The sequence below is a fragment of the Papio anubis genome, chromosome 18, assembly GCF_008728515.1.
Source record: "Papio anubis isolate 15944 chromosome 18, Panubis1.0, whole genome shotgun sequence".
NCBI classification, from domain to species: Eukaryota; Metazoa; Chordata; class Mammalia; order Primates; family Cercopithecidae; genus Papio; species Papio anubis.
In genome coordinates this window covers 47,353,357-47,374,929 of record NC_044993.1, presented here as the reverse complement: position 1 = coordinate 47,374,929, position 21,573 = coordinate 47,353,357, and the positions used below count along the sequence as shown (strand labels likewise).

General features: G+C 46.5%; 1 protein-coding gene across 2 annotated transcripts in view; it reads right to left on the bottom strand.

The window, feature by feature from the left end:
• Nucleotides 1-16,384, bottom strand: part of XPO6 (exportin 6) — a 123,046-nt gene extending 106,662 nt beyond the window's left edge. Inside the window, exon 1 of one of the 2 annotated variants that reach the window (XM_021931850.2) lies at nucleotides 15,719-16,384. In XM_021931850.2, coding sequence (XP_021787542.1) covers nucleotides 15,719-15,721 — 3 coding nt within the window. In that variant the 5' untranslated portion in view covers nucleotides 15,722-16,384. The remainder of the gene's footprint in view (nucleotides 1-15,718) is intronic. The other variant, XM_003916712.5, reaches the window with a different exon arrangement.
• Between the last annotated feature and the right edge of the window lie 5,189 nt (nucleotides 16,385-21,573).

The window sequence follows — 21,573 nt, the reverse complement described above, 5'->3', positions numbered from 1 at the left end:
GGGTACAGGTTTCCTCTGGTGTGATGAAAAAGTGTGAAACTAGAGTGGTGACTCTTGCACAACATGGTGAATGCACTTAATGTCACTGAACTGCATACTTTAAAATGGTGACGTTTTATGTTATGTGTTGCTATAGTCTGGATGTGGTTTGTCTCCACCTAATCTCATGTCAAAATTTGATCCCCAATGTAGGAAGCAGGGCCTAATGAGAGGTGTTTGGGTCATGGGGGTAGATCCTGATGAATAAATTAATGCCCTCCCTGGTAAGGAGTTGGGGGGTGAGGGTAAGTAAATTCTCACTCTCCTAGTTCCTGAGAGCTGGCTGTTTGAAAGGGCCCGGTGCCTCTCCTCTCACTCTCATCCTTCCTCTCTCGCCCTGTGATCTCTGCACACAGATTCCCCTTCACCGGCCACCAGGAGTGGAAGTAGCCTGAGTCCCTTACCACATGCCCTATCTTGAACCTTTCAGCCACCAAAATTGGGAGCCAAATATACCTTTTCCCTTTACAAACTACCCAGCTTCAAATACTCCTTCAGCAACACAAAACAGACTAAAACATGTAGTATTTTAAGGCCGAGGCAGGTAGATCACTTCAAGTCAGGAATTCAAGACCAGCCTAGCGAACATGGTGACACCCCGTCTCTACTAAAAATACAAAAATTAGCCGGGCATGGTGGTTCATGCCTGTAATCCCAGCTACTCGGGAGGCTGAGGCAGGAGAATCGCTTGAATCCGGGAGGCAGAGGTTGCAGTGAGCTGAGATCACGCCACTGCGCTTTAGCCTGGCTCAAAAAAAAAAAAAAAAAATGTGCATTTTACTATAGCTTTTTGAAAAGTAACTAACTTAAGACTAGAAAAAATATGTTAAGACACTATTTCTAATACATTAATGTAAATATAAGGGATACCTAAATAAAGCTTAAGGGATCTGTCTCCTATAAACAGACAAAAAATAAAATCTAACTTGTTAGTAAGTTTCCTACATAAACACACAGAAAAAGATACTGAGGAACAATAATGAGAAGCCATTATTTAACCTATTAAATTAGCAACAATTTTCTTAAGATTACCCAATGCTGATGAGTATATTTATCTACAGCTGATGGGAAGAAAAAACTCAAGTAACCTTTCTGGAAAACGTGATGAAGAGCCTTAAAAATGTTCAGACTAGGCTGGGCGCAGTGGCGCACGCCTGTAATCCCAGCACTTTGGGAGGCCAAGGCAGGCAGATCACGAGGTCAGGAGTTAAAGACCAACCTGGCCAACATAGTGAAACCCCACTCTACTAAAAATACAAAAAAATGTGGGCCGGGCGCGGTGGCTCAAGCCTGTAATCCCAGCACTTTGGGAGGCCGAGACGGGTGGATCACGAGGTCAGGAGATCGACACCATCCTGGCTAACCTGGTGAAACCCCGTCTCTACTACAAAATACAAAAAACTAGCCGGGCGTGGCGGCGGGCGCCTGTAGTCCCAGCTACTCGGGAGGCTGAGGCAGGAGAATGGCGTGAACCCGGGAGGTGGAGCTTGCAGTGAGCCGAGATTGCGCCACTGCACTCCAGCCTGGGAGACAGAGCGAGACTCCGTCTCAAAAAAAAAAAAAAAAAAAAAAAAAAAAAATGTTAGCCAGGCGTGGTAGTGGGCGCCTGTAGTCCCAGCTACTTGGGAGGCTGAGGCAGGAGAACTGCTTGAACCCGGGAGGTGGAGGCTGCAGTGAGCCAAGATTGTGCCACTGCACTCCAGCCTGAGCAACACAGACAGACTCTGTCTTAAAAAAAAAAAAAAAAAAAAGAACACTGTTCAGACTACATCTAAAAAAAACACAGCCCTCAGACCCTTGGGCCTTTCTGGGAATCTATCCTAAGGCAATTTTCTAAAATACATACAAAGCTTTTCGCAAAGACATTAATCACATTATTATTTACCATGGCAAAAAAAACAGAACAAAGAACTGCTTAAGAATCCATGCAATGCAGTAGTATAAAGCCACTGCAAATATTTATAAAATATTTAATGATCTGAAAAGCCACTTACGCTATAAAGTGGAAAAGGCAGAAGAAAAAAGTGCATTTACAGTGTAATCTCAACCATATTTAAAAAGTAAACAGGAAAAAAGACAAGAAGGAAGCAAATCAAAATGTTATTAGAGATTGAATCCAATGGTAGTAATTTCTTTGTTTTTTTAAGTTATCAAATATTCTACAGACTTCAAAATACTTTTTATAATCAGGATAACAACTACTAAGCAAAATCAAGAAGTGGCAGAGAAGATTTTGTGTTTCTACAGTAGCATCAGTACCTACTGATTGTCTAGCAGTACTAGAATGAAGAAGGGACAGAAACTGAGCTAAATTATTGGTCACAAGACCAGGAACACCGGCTCACACCTGTAATCCCAGCACTTTGGGGGGCCAAGGCAGGAGGATTGCTTGAGTCCAGGATTTTAAAAACAGCCTGGGCAATATAGCGAGATCATATGCTGATATAAGAAAAAATAATAATTTTTAAATGAAAAAAAGAAAAAAAGACACTTTTAAAAAAATAAATTGCTGGTCACAAATGTTGGAGGGCTTGGCTGCTGCAGTTTTGTTTTTTGTTTGTAAGTACCTATGGGAGAAGAGCATACAAAAACTCCCTACACTATTTCTGCAACTCTTCTATAAGTCTTACATTATCTCAAAATTACATACTTAAAATAAATAAATCCGGCCAGGCGCAGTGGCTCACACGTGTAATCCCAGCACTTTGGGAGGCCGAGGTGGGCCGATCACCCGAGGTTGAGAGTTCGAGACCAGCCTGGCCAACATGGTGAAACCCTGTCTCTACTAAAAATATAAAAATTAGCCGGGCGTGGTGCCGCATGTAATCCCAGCTACTTGGGAGGCTGAGGCAGGAGAACCGCTTGAACCCAGAAGGCAGAGGTTGCAGTGAACTGAGATCATGCCACTGCACTCCAGCCTGGGCAACAAGAGTGAAACTCCGTCTCAAAAAAATGAAATTAAATAAACCCTTTTTATAAAAAATGTTTTATTTAAAAGGACATGAGCCTGTGACACAGCCTCAGGAGGTCCTGATGACATGTGCCCCTAAAATAAAAAAATCCTTGATAGATCACTTAATTTATCTTTCTCTAAAAACAAAACGCAGATGAATAATTTCCTGGACAGTAACAAAGCACTTGGCTCACTACAACCTCCGCCTCCCAGATTCAAGCAATTCTCCTACCTCAGCTTTCTGAGTAGCTGGGATTACAGGTGCACGCCACCACGTCTAGCTAATTTTTGTATTTTTTTAGTAGAGACGGGTTTCGCCATGTTGGTCAGGCTGGTCTCAAACTCCTGACCTCAGGTGATCCGTGCACCTCAGCCTCCCAAAGTGCTGGGATTACAGGCATGAGCCACCGTGCCCGGCCTTTTTTTTTTTTTTTTTTTTTTGACAGAGCCTTGTTCTGTCACCCAGGCTAAAGTGTAATAGTGCAATCTCAGTTCACTACAACCTCCACCTCCTGGGTTCAAGTGATTTTCCTGCCTCAGCCTCCCAAGTAGCTGAGATTACAGGCACCCGCCACCACACCTGGCTAATTTTTGTATTTTTAGTAGAGATAGGGTTTCACTTATGTTGGCCAGGCTGGTCTCCAACGCCTGACCTTGTGATCCGCCCACCTTGGCCTCCCAAAGTGCTGGGATTACAGGCATGAGCCACCGCACCTGGCCTCCTCATGAATTTTTTAAAAGGCCTTCCCTGGGCCAGGCACGGTGGCTCACTCCTATAATCCCAGCACTTTGGGAGGCCAAGGCAGGTGGATCACCTGAGGTCAGGAGTTCGAGACCAGCCTGACCAACATGGTGAAACCCTGTCTCTACTAAAAATACAAAAATTAGCCAGGCATGGTGGTGGGCACCTGTAATCCCAGCAACCTGGGAGGCTGAGGCAGGAGAATCGCTTGAATCCAGAGGCAGAGGTTGTAGTGAGCCAAGATCATACCACTACACCCCAGCCTGGGCAAAACAGAGGGAGATTCTAGCTCAAAAAAAGAAAGGGAAAGGAAAGGACAGAACTTCTCAGGTCTGATTATTAGTCAGTTTAGAAACTAATGATTTTTCTTCCAGCTCCATTTGTCTCATAAAATACCTTTAACTTTTCAGGGAGCCCTAGACCAGAGATCTTTTTCATTATAACCTTCATATAAACAGCAGTAGGCTGCTCTAATGGAAATGAACCTATTGTATATGCTAAGCCTAATGGGCTTACCTGAATTAAAACTCAAAGAAATCAAGCAATCTTCCTTTTTGTTGATGTCCCGTAATATGGACCAGCTACCACTGTGCCCTCTTTTTTTTTTGAGACGGAGTCTTGTCTGTCACCCAGGCTGGAGTGCAGTAAGCCAAGATCGTGCCATCGCACTCTAGCCTGGGCAACAGATAAAGACTCCGTATCATAAAAAAGAAACCTAGTGATCTAGAAAAAACACGGGCCTTGGAGTTGGAACCTTAGCTGAATCCTGGCTCTGTCAACTCACTAGGTAATTCTGATTTCCGTTTTTTTGTTTTTTTTTCTTAGCCCAGCTGAAGAGAACAGTAGGTAACTTTGAACAAGTTACTTAGCATTACCCATCCTGGGCCTCAGCATCCTTATCCTCCTCAACTATAAAATGGGAACATAATACCTACCTGGCAGGGTGGCTGTGAGAGATTAAATCAAGGACCCTACGCAGTATGCATGAGAGCCCCTTAATGATGACTTGCACAGAGTGCAATTATGAAACACAGACCTTTTCTCCCTCTACATCCATTTCTTTCCCTTCTCATTAGCCTCTTTCACCCCCTCACTTCTCTGCCCTGTGTCTTTCTTTGGTTAAGATCTACAAGGACCTCACCTCACCCCACTCCTCCTCTTTTCATTGTTCCTCCGTGGTTCTTCTAGTAGCAATTAGCTTTAGGGCTCCCCAGTAAGCACAGCCCCACCCCCAGCACTTGTTCTAACAACTTCCCTTGCTCACCTGCTACCCATCTCCATCCACCAGGGTGAAAAATACAGTTATCTGAGCTTGCTGGTTGCATGGATTTTGGAAATACAAGGTGTTTACTGCTTTCATACTCTATTTCAATCTTACCACCCTCTCCAAATACTACTACTATCAGTTACTAACCTCAAGGGCCCACCCTGACCTGCTTGGGTTTATTTTTACACCTGACTCTTAATTACTCATGTATCTGCTGAATGCTCACTAGGCACTAGAGAGGCAAAGCAGAGTCAGACGCACTCTGCTATGGGCTCTTAAAGAGAAAGAACTAATCCTCCTCACCCCCAGGCTTGCAGTGGGAAGGAGAAGGAGGGAACAGGGAAGGAGGCAAGAGTTCCACATTTTGCTCTTGAAACTTCTGAACTGTCTGACACTTACTGTAAGAATGTAGTCTTGGCTGGGCACAGTGGCTCATGCCTGCAATCCCAGCACTTTGGAAGGCCGAGGCGGGAGGATCGCAATGTCAGGAGATCAAGACCATCCTGGTTAATATGGTGAAACCCCGTCTTTACTAAAAATACAAAAAATTAGCCAGGCATGGCAGCATGCACCTGCAGTCCCAGCTACTTGGGAGGCTGAGGCAGGAGGATTGCTTGAACCTGGGAGGCAGAGCTTGTAGTGAGCCAAGATCGCGCCAATGCACTCCAACCTTGGCGACAGAGCGAGACTCTGTCTCAATAACAATAATAATAATAATAATAATAATAATGTAGTCTTGTCATTCTTATATTAACAAAAACAAATAACTCAAAATAATAAAAGCCAAAAAATACCAAACTATAATCGAAGGTGACCTATGTTAAACTAGCAGCTGGAAAGCCTCAGAGAGGCAGTGTTTATGGCAACCTTGAGATGTCACGTAAGTTTCATTTGCAAGAAAGAAAAGGGCACTAGAGCACAGGGAACAGTATGAGTAAAGGCAGACAAGTATGAAAGTGCACTGAGTGTTCTGGGAATGACAAATAGTTTGCTGTGGCTGGAAAACAAGGTGTAATTTGGGAAGTATTTCAAAGACACTCCAAATAAATCACTTTAAGTATTTAATGAACCATCTTCATCCCTACTAAGAGACCTCAAAGTAAGAAAGAAACTTAAAATTCAGGGCCCACGTTGAAAACTTGGTCTCTAACAACAGTGGGAACCCTCTGCTCTGAATGACTGGGGTTCACGTGGCATGATCACAATAAGGCAGCTCAGCAGTATGGAAGATGGACAGAGGGACACAGAACCTGGAAGAGAGGACTGGTCATGATAGCAACAACCAAAGCAAGAGACAATGACAGCCTGATCAAAGCAGAGGGAATGGAGGGAAAGGTCAGGGTCAGGACACAGATATGTTAGCAGCAGCATCAACAGGTCTGGAAGCAGGGGGGGCTTGTAGAAGAGGAAGTTAAAGATGACTCAGGTTAATTGTTTGACTAGTTAGAAAATGAGGTCATTAACAGAACCAGGGCACAGCAGAGGAGGCACTAAACTGAGAGGAAGATGATGGATTCGGTTTAAGACACATTTAATTTGATGTTGTCAGAACACTGGATATCTACAGCTGGTAAGGGTTTAGTTTTCACTGGTACACGGGTCATAGCTGAAGCCACGGGAGGCTAAACCAAGAGACTAATATCATGGATGCCACAGGAGCCAAGAAGAAAAGTGTTTCAAGGGAAGAAAAGGAGATCAGTGGCTGCCAAAGGCCACACAGAGAGGTCAAATGACCTAAGGATTGAAAATATGCATTAAACAGAACTCAGCACACACAGGTTACACATAATCTTGAAAAGTAGTGAAGAAAAAAAGTCAGTCTGCTGGCCGGGCACAGTGGCTCACGCCTGTAATCCTATCACTTTCGGAGGCTGAGGCCGGAGGATCACTTGAGCCCAGCGGCTCGAGGCCAGCCTGGGCAACATGGTGAAATCTCCTCTCTACAAAAAATACAAAATTACCCAGGCATGGTGATGCATGCGTGTAGTTCCAGCTACTCAGGAGGCTGAGATGGGAGGACTGCATGAGCCCCAGGAGATAGAGGTTGCAGTGAGACATGATTACTCCACTGCACACCAGCCTGTGTGACAGAGTAAGACCCCACCTCAAAAAAAAAAAAAAGTCAGTCTGCAATGGGTTGTAGAATGAATGACAGGTGGAAAGGAGAGGTAGAAGGTTGAAAAAGTAGAGGCAGAGAGGGCTGGGCGCAGCAGCTCACACCTGTAATCCCAGCACTTTGGGTGGTTGAGGCAGGCGGATCATGAGGTCAGAAGATCGAGATTATCCTGGCTAACACAGTGAAACCCCGTCTCTACTAAAAAATACAAAGAATTAGCCGGGTGTGGTGGCGGGTGCCTGTAGTCCCAGCTACTCGGGAGGCTGAGGCAGGAGAATGGCATGAATCTGGGAGGCAGAGCTTACAGTGGGCCAAGATCATGCCACTGCACTCCAGCCTGGGGAACAGAGACTCCGTCTCAAAAAAAAAAAAAGTAGAGGCAGAGAGTGGCAACCACACTTTCAGGAATTCCTGTCCTTTCAACACAGCCTATGCCATCACATCTTCCTTGGCTTAGACAGATATGTTTGACAACGCAACTACTTAAGATCTTCAACATCATTCTCCTGCCCAGGGCCAACTACCTTCATCTCAACAGTGCCACAACTGTTCACCTACCTACAGAGATAGCCACTTTCCATATTTCATCAGCACATGGCCCATCTCCTGTCATCGCTTCCTATCAATTTACCTGTTATCGCTTCCATTCCTACCAAATCCAAATCACCAACTGATTAAAACTTTCTACTACTCCCAATCGCCAGGCTACAGGCTTCCAAAATCAGCTTATGCTTTTCCTTCTTCCTCATCTCTTAACTCTGGAATCAGTTTTAAGTGACAACTCCCTCTCAACCACTAATTACACATGCAAGAACACTCAGGCCCTTGTCACATCCACACAGGCATGGTGTAACATCTGGTTTCCTGCATCTAACCTACACACAGCAGATTGAGTTTCCTTTAAGGAAAAATCATCCAACAAAAGAAGGCCAAACTCCCTAGGGTAGTAGTGGAGACCCTCTATCATCTAGCCACAAACTACCTTGATAGCCTTCTCTCCAACTGCTTCTTCAAATCCGTCTCTTCCAAAACTTCCATCCATGCGAGAGAGCCTAGTTTACTCTCTCCCTAAAGCTCCCTTTGAACACACAAGACCTCAACAACATCCCTACCACAATTTAATTGCCCACTATGCCAAGAATTGCTCTAGACTCTTGGGATACATGAACAAATGAGAGATTCCCTAGCTTTACAGAGCTAACATTTTAGCAGGAGACAACAAAAGAATGACCTCGTTAATAACATTGAGTATATAAAATGTTAAAAAATTGTACAAAAAGAAGTAAAGCAGGATGTGAGGGACTGGAAGTGCTGAAGTGGCATCAACATTTTAAACAGGGTGGTGAGGACAGGCCCCACTGGAAAAGTGACTCTTGAGGCTTAAAAGGTTTAGTCAAGCAGATTCTCAGGGAGAGCACGGTCCAAGCAGAGGCAGGGAGCCAGGCCAAAGGCCTGGAGCAGGAACATGCCCAAAAGGTCTGAAGAGCAGTAAGAAGGCCAAGGGAGCTGCAGCAAAGCCAGAGAGTGAAAGAAGCCGAGCTAGAGGGGAGACGTGACCCGTCGTCTCACAAACCAGCTTGGATGTCAAGCAGGCAGCTGGAGACTAAAGAACTGGAGCTGAGGAGAGAGATGTTGGGTTACAGGTGTCCTGGATTAAGACACTAAGTTCGAGGCCTAGAGTGTTCCGGCTATGAGATGAGAAAGAAACAACCTGCACTACAGGAGGAAAATGAAGAACACACCTTAGTGTCCCAGCCGCCAAGTGACGAAAGGCTAAACTGCAGAAGGGGTACTCAACTTGTCTGATGCTACTGACAGGTCTAATAAGATGGGGAATGAGAGCTAACCACTGGATTTAGCAACACTGGTAGGAGGGACCTTGATAAGTGAGATTAAGAGAGAATAATGCCAGGTGTGGGGGTTCACACCTATAATCCCAGCATTTTGGGAGGCCTAGGCAGAGGGATCCCTTGAGCCCAGGAGTTCGAGGCTGCTGTGAACTATGGTCACTCCACTGCACTCTAGCCTGGGCAACAGAGCGAGAGCCTATGTCTAAAATTAATGAGTGAAAGGGAAAGTGAGGAATTAGAGACCAAGTACAGGCCACTCTTTCCTGGGGTTTTGTTGCAAAGGGGAACAGAGAAATAGAGAAATAACTGGCCAGGAAAGTAGGAGTTAAGGTTTCAGATTAAAAAAAAAAAAATCATGTTTGTGTACCATATGTATATATGTGCATAGGTATGCATATAAAGCCCTAGAAAGTCCTACGCACCCAACAAACGTTTATTTCCTTCACTCTCACTTCACACTTATCATTTCCTATTATCTTTGTTGCTATATATCTGACCTTTGTAACTGTCTGCAAGAAACTTTCACTTGCAAGGCCCTTTCTTTGTCCCAGTGTCAAACTCTTCCTCATCCTTCAAGACTCAAATATCCCCTCCTGGGAAGACTTCCCTGACTCTTCTCAGCCAATCTCTCTCAGGTCGGTACCTATGCAATCTTTGTACCAATGCCCCTTTGCATCAACACATTCTTCTACTATCACCTGTATCACAGTCTCTTGTATTTTCAGAGTATGTTGTCTTATCTTCCCCACTAAACTGACTCCCAGAGGGCAGGGGCAGTATTAAATATTACCCTGGAAGTGTAACGGGTATGAGCACTGACTCGCTATGTGACCTTGGGAAGTTGCCTAACGTCTCAGTGCACTGAATGTCAGCTTTAAAACATGAAATTAAAACTGCCTTTAAGCCAGACACAGTGGTTCACGCCTGTAACCCCAGCACTTTGGGAGGCCCAGATGGGTGGATCATCTGAGGTCAGGAGTTCAAGACCAGCCTGGCCAACATGGTGAAACCCCATCTCTACTAAAAATACAAAAATTATTCAGGCGTGGTGGTGCGCACCTGTAGTCCCAGCTACTCAGGAGCCTGAGGCAGAAGAATCGCTTGAACCCAGGAGGTGGAGACCGCAGTGAGCCGAGATCACACCATCGCTCTCCAGCTTAGGTGATAGAGCAAGACTCTGTCTCAAAAAAAAAAAAAAAAAAAAAACTGCCTCTACCTCCTGGAGTTGTTTGGGATGGGAAATCGGTTAATAGACGTAAGATGCCTGGCATACAGAAAGCAATATATACACATACACACACACACACACACGTACACGCACACCCACACATACACACATACATATTAACTATTATATTGTTATATTGTAACCACAGCACCTTGGGATGTAAACTTCATAGCAAGAAGTCAATACATTATTTCATGATTATTTGGCCTAGAGTAGTGGCTCACTCCTGTAATCCTAGCACTTTGGGAGGCTGAGGCAAGAGGACTGCTTGAGGTCAGAAGTTCAAGACTAGGGCTGGGAAACAAAGCAACCCCCACTCTCTACAAAGAATAAAACAGTTAGCTGGGCATGGTGGCATGGGCCTGTAGTCCCAGCTACTGAGGAGGCTGAGTTGGCAGGATTGCTCGAGACCAGGAGATTGAGGCTGCTGTGAGCTGTGACTGAGGCGCTGCACCCCAGCCTGGACAACAGAGCAAGACCTTGTCTCAAAAAATAAACAAACATACAATAAAAATAAAAACCAATAACAAAAACTCTGGCTTAATCTACCTATTTCTTTATACTACATTAATTTTGCTGACCACATTTTGGTTTTATCAGGTGATCTGAACCACATCATACACTAATTTTTTCAGAAGCTATTCAAGTCATTTCTTGAAAGGTAACTTTTTCTCCAGACTATCTCTAATGCTGTGACTGACATACAAAAACCTCTGGGTACCACTGAACCTTTCCCTGCTATCTCCCTGCACCAAGTCTTCTTCCTATCTCTCAGAGCATGGGATACAACGCAATGCTGTGGGTGAACAAGTGGATGACATGCCATGCAAGTGGCTAAATTTCAGTTCTGATTCTGCCTCCATTATAGGGGCCACTCATGGTAATTGATATTAGAAAAATAAGGCCAGGTGCGGTGGCTCCCACCTGTAATCCCAGCACTTTGGGAGGCCGAGGCAGGCGGATCACCTGAGGTCTGGAGTTCGAGACCAGCCTGATCAATGTGGTGAAACTCTATCTCTACTAAAAAATACAAAAATTAGCCAGGTATGGTGGTGGATGCCTGTAATCCCAGCTACTCAGGAGGCTGAGGCAGGAGAATCACTTGAACCTGGGAGGCAGGGGTTGCAGTGAGCCGAGATCGCGCCACTGCACTCCAGCCTAGGTGAAAGAGCAAGATGCCGTCTCAAAAAAAAACAGAAAAAAGAAAATAAACCTTAGCAGGCAATTCAATTTCTAAGCAACTAAAAAAGAACTCAATTTTGCACACAATTTTCATAGTAAGCAACAGCTCACCCAATACTAAGTAACAATTTCTCAGAGAAGTAGTGGGAACCTCTAACATGTCACACCACTTAAGAATCCATGGGGCCGGGCGCAGTGGCTCACGCCTGTAATCCCAGCACTTTGGGAGGCCGAGGCGGGCGGATCACAAGGTCAGGAGATCGAGACCACAGTGAAACCCCATCTCTACTAAAAATACAAAAAATTAGCCGGGCGCGGTGGCGGGCGCCTGTAGTCCCAGCTACTCAGGAGGCTGAGGCAGGAGAATGGCGTGAACCCGGGAGGCAGAGCTTGCAGTGAGCCGAGATCGCGCCACTGCACTCTAGCCTGGGCGACAGAGCCAGACTCTGTCTCAAAAAAAAAAAAAAAAAAAAAAAAAAGAATCCATGGGAATGCAACCAAAAATGATTTAATCCAATTCAGTTAAAGTATGCTAGCTCTTCCTGTAATTCTATACTGCAACTATAAATCTTTTTAAACTGGTTCTGAATGTGAAGGTCAAGAGGGATAGTGTAAGCGAAATTCCCCATGCTCCCTATGCCCCACCACTATCTCTCTAAGCAAACAAAATACAGGTGGAGGACTCTCCTGATCTTCCTTCCCATGAGGCAGCACCCAAAGAGCACTGGCTCCGGAGTAGAGCACTTTGGGTCTAAATGCCAACTCCACCACTTGTCAACTAGGAATCCTAGAGCAGGTCTGTCCATCTCCCCCTCTGGCAGGAACAGCCATAGTGGAACCTAGCAGAGTTGGTGGAGTTTACTGATACTGAATGACTAAGAGAAAAAGTAGGTCAGGCGCAGAGGCTCACGCCTATAATACCAGAACTTTGGGAGGCCGAGGCGACTGGATCACCTGAGGTCAGGAGTTCGAGACCAGCCTGGTCAACCTGGTGAAACCCCATCTCTACTAAAAATACAAAAAAAAAAAAAAAAAAACCTAGCCGAGCGTGATGGCAGATGCCTGTAATCCCAGCTACTCGGGAGGCTAAGGCTGGAGAATCATTTGAATCCAGGAGGCAGAGGTTATAGTGATCCAAGACTGCGCCACTGCACTCCAGCCTGGATGACAGAGTGAGACTCCATCTCAAAAAAAAAAGAAAGACAGAAAAAAAAAAAAGTAATGAGTGAAGAATAGCTAGCACATCAAAGATGCTTAATAAGTGGTAGTTTTTATCACATTACACCACTTTCAAGTCTTATTAGAGTTGAAGATTTAAAAAGAAGATATTAAAAAGGCTCAAACTTATGCCAACTAATACCCTTAAAAGTAAAAATGTTAAGTCAGCAAGAAATGGAGAGGAAATAATTTCCTGGAATAAAGAGCTGGGATCCCAGGGTAAAGACCCTCCACCTGTAAGACATCAGCCAGGCAATAGTTTCCTTACCTTTGGGGGACAGGGCCTACCCCACCCAAGCTCCTGACCCTGGGATACCTACAGATGAACCACTGTGTCAAGTGACACAAAAAGGACAATCCCATTCACATCAACTATGGCCACCCCCTGTGTACTTAAATAACTGAGGTCTAGGTGACAAAAACTTTGACTTGCAATATACCCCAGAAAAAATGCACATGGGGTTCATGAAGCCAACTACTTTACAGTTCATTCCCATGATGCTCTACTGACTGTCAACTAAAATGAAACCTGAATACAAAGGTGCTGGGCTAGCTCAGTCAATAACAAAATTCTGTCCAAGGGTCCTAAAGCAATGCTGTAAGTTTCCCAAGGGGAGGAACGTGTGTCTTGTTCATCTGTACATGCCCTAGGCCCTGGTATATGGTGGCTGCTGAAAATTCACTTGTAAGATCTGTACACTCATATTCACAGCAGTATTATTCACAATAGCCAAAGGCTGGAAGCAACCCAGGTATCCACTGAAGGATGAAAGGATATACAAAATGTAGCACATACACACAATGGAATTCAGCCTTCGAAAGGAAGGAAGCTCTGACACACGCCATGACATGGATGAAACTCGAGAACACTGTGCCATGTGAAATACGCCAGTCACAACAGGCCAAATACTGCATGACTCCACTTATATGAGCTACCTAAAGCAGTCAAATTCATAGAAAGAGAAACTAAAGTTGGGTGGGGGAGAAACTGAAAAAAGAGGGGTATAGGTTGTTTTGGGAAAAAAACCTTTGGAGATAGATGGTGGTGATGGCTGCACAACAATGTAATGCTCTTAATGTCACTGAACAGCACACTTAAAAATGGTTAAAATGCCAAATTTTAATTACATATATTTTACTACAATTAAAAAAACACAACTTAAAAAGTATATTGAGGCCGGGCATGGTGGCTCATGCCTGTCATTCCAGCACTTTGGGAGGCTGAGGCGGGTGGATCACCTGAGGTCAGGAGTTCGAGACCAGCCTGACCAACATGGTGAAACCCCATCTCTACTAAAAATACAAAATATAGCTGGGCATGGTGGCGCATGCCTATAATCCCAGCTACTCGGGAGGCTGAGGCAGGAGAATCACTTGAACCCGGGAAGCAGAAGTTGCAGTGAGCTGAACTGCACCACTACACTCCAGCCTGGGCAACAAGAGCTAAACTCCATCTCAAAAAAAAAAAAAAAAAAGAAAAAGTATAGTGAAAGAAGAAATGAAGGAAGGAAAGAGTGCTACTTTCATCAGGCACTAAATGTTATACCTCATACCTCTAGATTATTATTTAGATAATTCCTATCCCCAAATTTCATAGTTGAGGAAATTGGAACTGAGAGCTTAACTGATTTGCCACAATTCATACTTTGTAATACATATGTTAAAATATATAGACTCGCTGTGCATGGTGGCTCATGCCTGTAATCCCAGCACTTTGGGAGGCTGAGGAGGGCGGATCACTTGAGCTCAGGAGTTCAAGACCAGCCTGGGAAACATGGTGAGACCTCATCTGCACAAAAAATTAGCCAGGCATGGTGGCGCACAGCTGTAGTCCCAGCTATTTGGGAGGCTAAGGTGGGCGGGCTGCTTGAGCCCAGGAGGTCGAGGCTGCAGTGAGCCATGAATGTGCCACTGCACTCCAGCCTAGGAAACAAAGCAAGACTCTGTCTCAAAAAAAAATAGTAATAATAAAACACATACACTATACATACAGCACATACTGTACGGTGCTGCTCAGGATTAATGGCGTACTTTATCCAGCTGGCTGTAAGCTCCATATCTCAGGACCTACACACTACCCACAGGCCTTTTGAATGTTTCGAAAATTCCACAGGCCTTAAGGTCTGTATCACGAAAGATATAGCTATGTCCCTTTCTCTATTATACCACTAACTTGGCAGGGGTAAAATGGGTGAAACTGAGGAGAACAGCTCCACCCCTCGAGGTGTTCAACCACAGGCTGGGTGATCCAGTACTCACTAAGGGCTTACTATGTGCCAAGAGCTGGGGCAGATAAGGGGTTCAGACAATTTGGTCTTTGAGGGAGCAGTGTCTACCGCAATAGATAGATAAGGCTCAGAAATAATTACAAGAGCAAAAAGACAAATGCTTAACAAAGAGATGTAGGTACACACATTTAGGGGAGTATTGAAAGTATCTATCGGTCTAGAAAACCTGCAAGGTATCTTCAGCAGAGATCAGAGCATGTAGAATAGCAGCCTCAGTGTCAAAAGATGCCGACCATTCCTGACCTTGCCATCACCTGCGCAAGTGACCTCTGTAAATCCCTCTCTGTTTCTCCATATATAAACCTACACCTGGATGAGATGTTTCTCCTACAATCACCCAGCTCTCTAAGTGTATTAGAGATGCCTAGGTTCAAAGTCAGATGCCTAGGTTCAAATCTTAACACTGTTAAAAAGTCGCTTGACCTTGAGCTGGAGAATTAATTGCTCCGTGCCTCAGTCTCCCCACTTCCGAACAGAGGATTGGTGTGATCATTAAATACTACTGCACGTCAATCACTTCGCGCAGGGCCTTGCCAAGTAGTAAGCCCTCAACAAACGATAGTTATTGTCCGGAGGAGCTGCAGGAGGCAAACACCAGATGCAAGGGTTGTGCCTACAGCGCTCCCAGGGCCCTCCCAGGCCTGAGCCATCATCCCTGGGGGGATGGGAGCACAGGGCCGGGGCTGCACACTCTGCACGCATGTGTCACCGGCCAGGCTCCGCACGCGCCTCTCCCCGCCATGGGGAGAGTAGCGATGGTTCAGCAGCCCCGGGGCCCATTCCCACCCCTCTGGTGGGGCACCCCAGGAGGGAAAGGGGCTCCAATCCCACTTACCATGCTGGCCGGGGAGGGGGCTGCTCAGATGAGCTGGTTCTTGGGCTTCGGACACGTCCCGCTCGCACAGTTCAGGTCATGGTCCCGGCAGACTCGGGAAGTCCCCCACCCATGCAAAGACAACCCCTTCCCCACCGGGCCCCGAGGGGACCCTCTAAAAAGGGCAGGGCCGCCCGGGTCGCCTCATCGGGGGCCCCTGAGACAATTCATCCAGACCCACCCGCCCCTCCCCAAGGAAACTGAAAAAGCAGGAAATGAGACTCGGATGCCGGCGAGGAGGGCGGCGGCTCGGGACCCCCGCCCGGGCCCGACCCCCGCGGGGGAAGCTGCGGGCCCAGGCAGGGGCTCCCCGGCCTCCGCGGGCAGAGGTGGCGGCGGGCCCGGCCCCGAGGCTGAAGGGGCGGAGGCTGACGGGCCTCGACTGCGCGGCCCAGGCGGCCGGCTCAGGGGAGAGGCCCGGGGACCCGCGCTGTCCTAGCAGCCTCAGCCCACACGGCCGCTGCCGCCGCCCCCCAGAGCATCCCTGCGAGCACCCGCCCTGGAGCCGCCCGCTAGTACCGCGCGGCCGCCCCCGACCAACAGCCCCAACGCGCCGGAAGTGGCGAGGGCCGGGCGGCCCCACAGCGCGGCCGCCGGGCTGCGGCGCTGGAACCGGACCAATCCGGAATCGAGCGGGGCGAGCGGGAGGAGCGGGCGGAGGGCGGAGGGCGGCGCCGCACCTGACGGCTCCCACAGGCCCCGCCTTCTTGCCACGCCCTCTCTTGCCCCGCCCGCTGAGCCCACCGCCCGTCCGTCCACGCGGGCCGGCAGCCATTTTGGTAAAGGGAACCCGGGCTGCCATGTTAGTAAAGGCGTGGTTTCTGTTTCGCTTTCTTCGCCCATTCATTCCGCAAAGCTTTAGTGAATGTCTTTTACATGCGGAGCATCGAGCTGGCAGCGTGGCGACACGCGGCCTCGTGGAGCTTACATTCATGCAGTCCACACACTCTTGCCCGACTATATTCCAGGTGCTGCTGTGGGTGCTAGGACCGGGGAGATAAACATAACTTCAATAGTCAAGGTGCTGACGGGGGCAGAGAATGTGTTGGATTCCTGTTCCTATCCTCCAACCCACATTACTCATGAAAGTGCGCATCTTTATTTTGTTTTATTTTAGGGAGAGGATCTTGCTCTGTTGCCCAGGCTGGAGTGCGGTAGCACAATCATGCCTTACTGCAGCCGCAACCTCCTGGCGCGCCACCATGCCTAGCTAAATTTTTTTATTTTTTTCAGAGATGAGGTCTCTGAAAAAGGATTTGATGCTCGGGCTGGTCTGGAACTCCTGAGCTCAAGCAGCTTTCCAGGGATTACAGGTGTGAGTCATCCACAGGCTGAAACTGCTAATTTTAAGAAACAGAATCAGGAAACTATCCCAAACAGCTGAGGTTGAGCCCGCGGGTGTGCCTACTACATAGATTGCAGCAAATCTATATAACCCAATGGCTCTTGTCAACCTTAAATAACGAGATTGAGAAAATAGTATTGAGTATAGGGTTTATTCAAGCCCAAAGCTTGACGATGGCCCACCAGAAGTATAGTCCAATTAGCGGCAGTTACAAATGGGGTTTGTTTGTTTTTAAGACGGTCCTGCTGTGTCGCCCAGGCTAGAGTGTAGTTTGTTGTTGTGGTTTTTTGAGACAGAGCCTTGCTCTTTCGCCCAGGCTGGAGTGCAATGCCGCAATCTCGGCTCACTGCAACCTCCGCCTCCCGGGTTCAAACGATTATCCTGCCTCCTCCTCTCGAGTAGCTGGGACTTACAGGCACCCGCCGTCATGCCCGGCTATTTTTTGTATTTTTAGTAGAAATGGGTTTCACCATGTTGGCCAGGCTGGTCTTGAACTCCTGATCTCAGGTGCTCCACCAGCCTCGGCCTCCCAAAGTGCTGGGATTACAGGCGTGAGCCATCCTGCCCAGCCTCAAGTGGGTTTCTACGGAAAAAAAGGGGCATAACATAAGGTTGAATAGGAATGGCGAGAAAGGGGGAAAAATAACATAAGCTATTGCCTATACATTGTTCTTTCTATCACAAATTTCAGGAACCTGAAGGAAATGGGGGAGGCAGCTAGTCTGGAACAAAATGTCTTTAAACAATTGTCCCCGGGCATGTGGAGGTAGGAGTGTGCCCGAACTCCCATACACAGGTCTCAGTGGACCTGACAAATTTTGCATACTTCACATAACTCAGACTGCCCTGAGCTATTTTTCTTTCCTCTCAAACCTCAGTGTGATCTGAATCAATTCACCCAGAAGGACTGTTAAAACAAAGATTACACGCCCCACTCATAGGTTTGAAATGGGGCTGAATAATTTGCATTTCTAACAAGCTACCAAATGAAGCTGATGCTGCAGGTCTGGATACCTACCACATTTGGAGAACCACTGATAAAACGCTTTACCACTGAAAGCAGTAGCTTTCAGGGGTTTTTGTTTGTTTGTTTTTTGTTTTTGATTTCTGTTTGAGAAAGTGGCGATCGTTGTTCACTGCAGCCTCAACCTCTCGGCCTTTTTTTTTTTTTTTTTTTTTTTAATGAGACGGAGTTTCGCTCCTTATCCAGGCTGGAGTGCGATGGCACGATCTCGGCTCACCGCAACCTCCACCTCCTGGGTTCAAGCAATTCTCCTGCCTTAGCCTCGCAAGTAGCTGGGATTACAAGCGCCCACCACCACGCCTGGCTAATTTTTTGCATTTTCAGTAGAGACAGGGTTTCACCATGTTGGTCAGGCTGGTAGTGAACTCCCGACCTCAGGTGATCCACCTGCCTCATCCTCCCAAAGTGCTGGGATTACAGGCATGAGCCACTGCGCCCGGCCATCAAGCACCTTTTTTTGGAGAGGGAGTTTTGCTCTTGTTGCCCGAGCTGGAGTACAATGGCGCGATCTCGGCTCACTGCAACCTCCGCCACCCGGGTTCAAGTGATTCTCCTGCCTCAGCCTCCCGAGTAGCTGGGATTACAGGCACCTGCCACCACACCCAGCTATGTTTATTTTTGTATTTTTCATAGTGACGGTGTTTTGCCGTGTTTGCCAGGCTGGTCTCAAGCTCCTGACCTCAAGTGATGCGCCCACCTCGACCTCCAAAAGTGCTGGGATTACAGGCATGAGCACCATGCCCAGCCTCAAACACATTTATTTTACCAAATCTTTATTGTTGTCCACTAAGTGACAGTCACTACTTCAAGGATTCAATGCTGAGCAAAACAAAATATATGTGTGCCCTTATGGAATTTAAAGACAAATTATTTGTAAAGTATACAATAATGGATCGGTTATTATGATAAGAGCAATGAAGGAAAAATGTAAACTAACATGATATAACTTTAATATAGTTTACACGCTAATAAGGTCAAGGAATCTAATCTGGCGGATTAGGATGGGGAGGAAGTCAGGAAGTAACATTTCTTTAGGCTTTGGTCTAAAGAAGTAGGAATTTGCTAGGCAAAGAGAGGGGGCATAGAATATTCCAGGCAGTAGAAACAGCGTATACAAGAGAAGCCATCTCGGCAGGTAAGCAGATGAATCAGAACCGAGGCCAAGTCACTTTCTTGGCTCAGTCTAGTAGGATGAGCGAAAGCTTTGGGATGAGACTCATGTGGAGTGGAATCCAGCTGTTAACTTCACTAGCTAGGGTATCTTGAGTAATTGACTCTCAAGTTTTGGTTTCCTTACTGTAAAATTGAATGAGATAACAGAAATGCAACTGACTCACTTAAGGGTATGCCTTTGGGTTACATAACTCGCATAACTGGACTTCCAGAGATTCAGTAGCTCTGGCTGGGTGTGATGGGAGACCTAGATCCATTCCTCTAGGATTTTCTTTTTTTTCTGTGTGTGGTTGTGTGTTTGTTTGTTTTGTTTCGTTTTGTTTTTTTGAGACAGGGTCTCAGTCTGTTCTCCATGCTAGAGTGCAGTGGCACAATCACAGCTCACTGCAGCCTCAATCTCCCAAGCTCAAGCAAGCGTCCCACCTTAACCTCCCAATTAGCTGGGACTACAGGTGTGCGCCACTATGCTCAGCTGATTTTTTTGTTTTTGTTTTTCAGCAAAGACAATGTCTCACTATGTTGCCCAGGCTGGTCTCCAACTCCTGAGCTCAAGTGATCTGCCCACTTCGGCCTCCCAAAGTTCTGGGATTACAGGCATGAGCCACCACGCCCGGCCATTCCTCTAGGACTTTCTTGCTCTGCTCGTCTCCATTATCAGGCTTGTTGTCAAGGTGGTTGCCAGGAACAGCCAGGGCCACAAAATTCCCTGTTCAAATCCAGCAAAAGAGAGCACCTTTTAGCCGGACACAGTGGCTCACACCTGTAATCCCCAACACTTTAGGAGGCTGAGGTGGATGGATCACTTGAGGTCAGCAGTTTGAGACCAGCCTGGCCAACTGGGGAAACCCCATCTCTACTTAAAAATACAAAAATTAGGCCGGGCATGGTGGCTCATGCCTGTAATCCCAGCACTTTGTGAGGCCGAGGCGGGTGGATCACCTAAGGTCGAGAGTTCGAGACCAGCCTGGCCAACATGGAGAAACCTGTCTCTACTAAAAATACAAAAATTAGCCGGGCGTGGTGGCACATGCCTATATTCCTAGCTACTTTGGAGGCTGAGGCAAGAGAATCGCTTGAACCCGGGAGGCAGAGGTTGTGGTGAGCAGAGATCGCACCATTGCACTCCAGCCTGGGTAACACAGCAAGACCCTGTCTCAAAACAAACAAACAAACAAACAAAATGAGAGCTCGAGAGAGATACTGGCCATTGAAAGAGCTACTCTGGAGCTTGGTGGCACGTGTGACCCAAGATTAGCCAATCAGGACATCACACTCCCCAGGCCGTGGTGACTGGTTCAGGAATAGGCATGTGACTCAATCAAAGCCAAAGGGTTTATTTTCCTATGACATTTGTAGGAGACGCATATGCCCTTCTCTCCACCAGGCTTCAACCTGGAAAAAGGCAAAACCTGGATATGCCAGGGCCCCAGTCAAGGAAGCAGAACCAACGAATAGAGAGAAACTGAATTCTGTGGTATTCACACCCTGAATCCACCATATCTGAAGTTCATCCAAACCTTTGGATGGCGTTTTACGAGACAATACATTCTTTTTTTTCTCCTTTGACTGTTAGAGTCCAAACTTTAGGGTCCCCACTTCGTTACTTTCAGTGAAAGAGTCCGGACACAGTGGAAGACAGCTTGGAGTAGGACAAGGACTGAAGACTGCAGCAGCTGGGTGAACTTCTATTCATCCATCAAGACCCAACCCAAAGGTTACCATCTTTGTTACTTCCTCCCCATTTCCTTGTACACTTAGGAAGTTCATACATACCTCATAATGTGCCATAATTATTTGGGTGGCTGTTGCTGACCCAGGCAGTGGACAATTTGCCTGATTCTTATTCACTTTAAATATTTCATTTTTAGCAAAAGGCTTGGCACAAAGCTAATACTCACTCACTGAAGGTTTGTTGAATGAAAAACTAACTGCAGGAGATCAGGGCAGTAGCAATAGAAATAGGCAGGCGGAGATGGCTGGGGGCCATCCCTACAGTGCCAACTAAACGTAATAGCAGCCTTAAATCTTTTTTTGGAATAAGACAGGCTTGAGATTAATATTAATAACACAATGTTATTTAGTTGACTTGAACGAAATCCTTGGAGTCAAATTTATAATAGCTGTGACTTATCGCATGCCTCATGTGCCAGGTGTTTTATATACATTAAATTAAATCTTCATCCCAGCCTGGCAATGGAGCTATGATGTGGTGACTCCACACATCCAGTTTACTCTGAGGACTTGAAAGCAACTCCAGGGGATTCTATAAGCCAA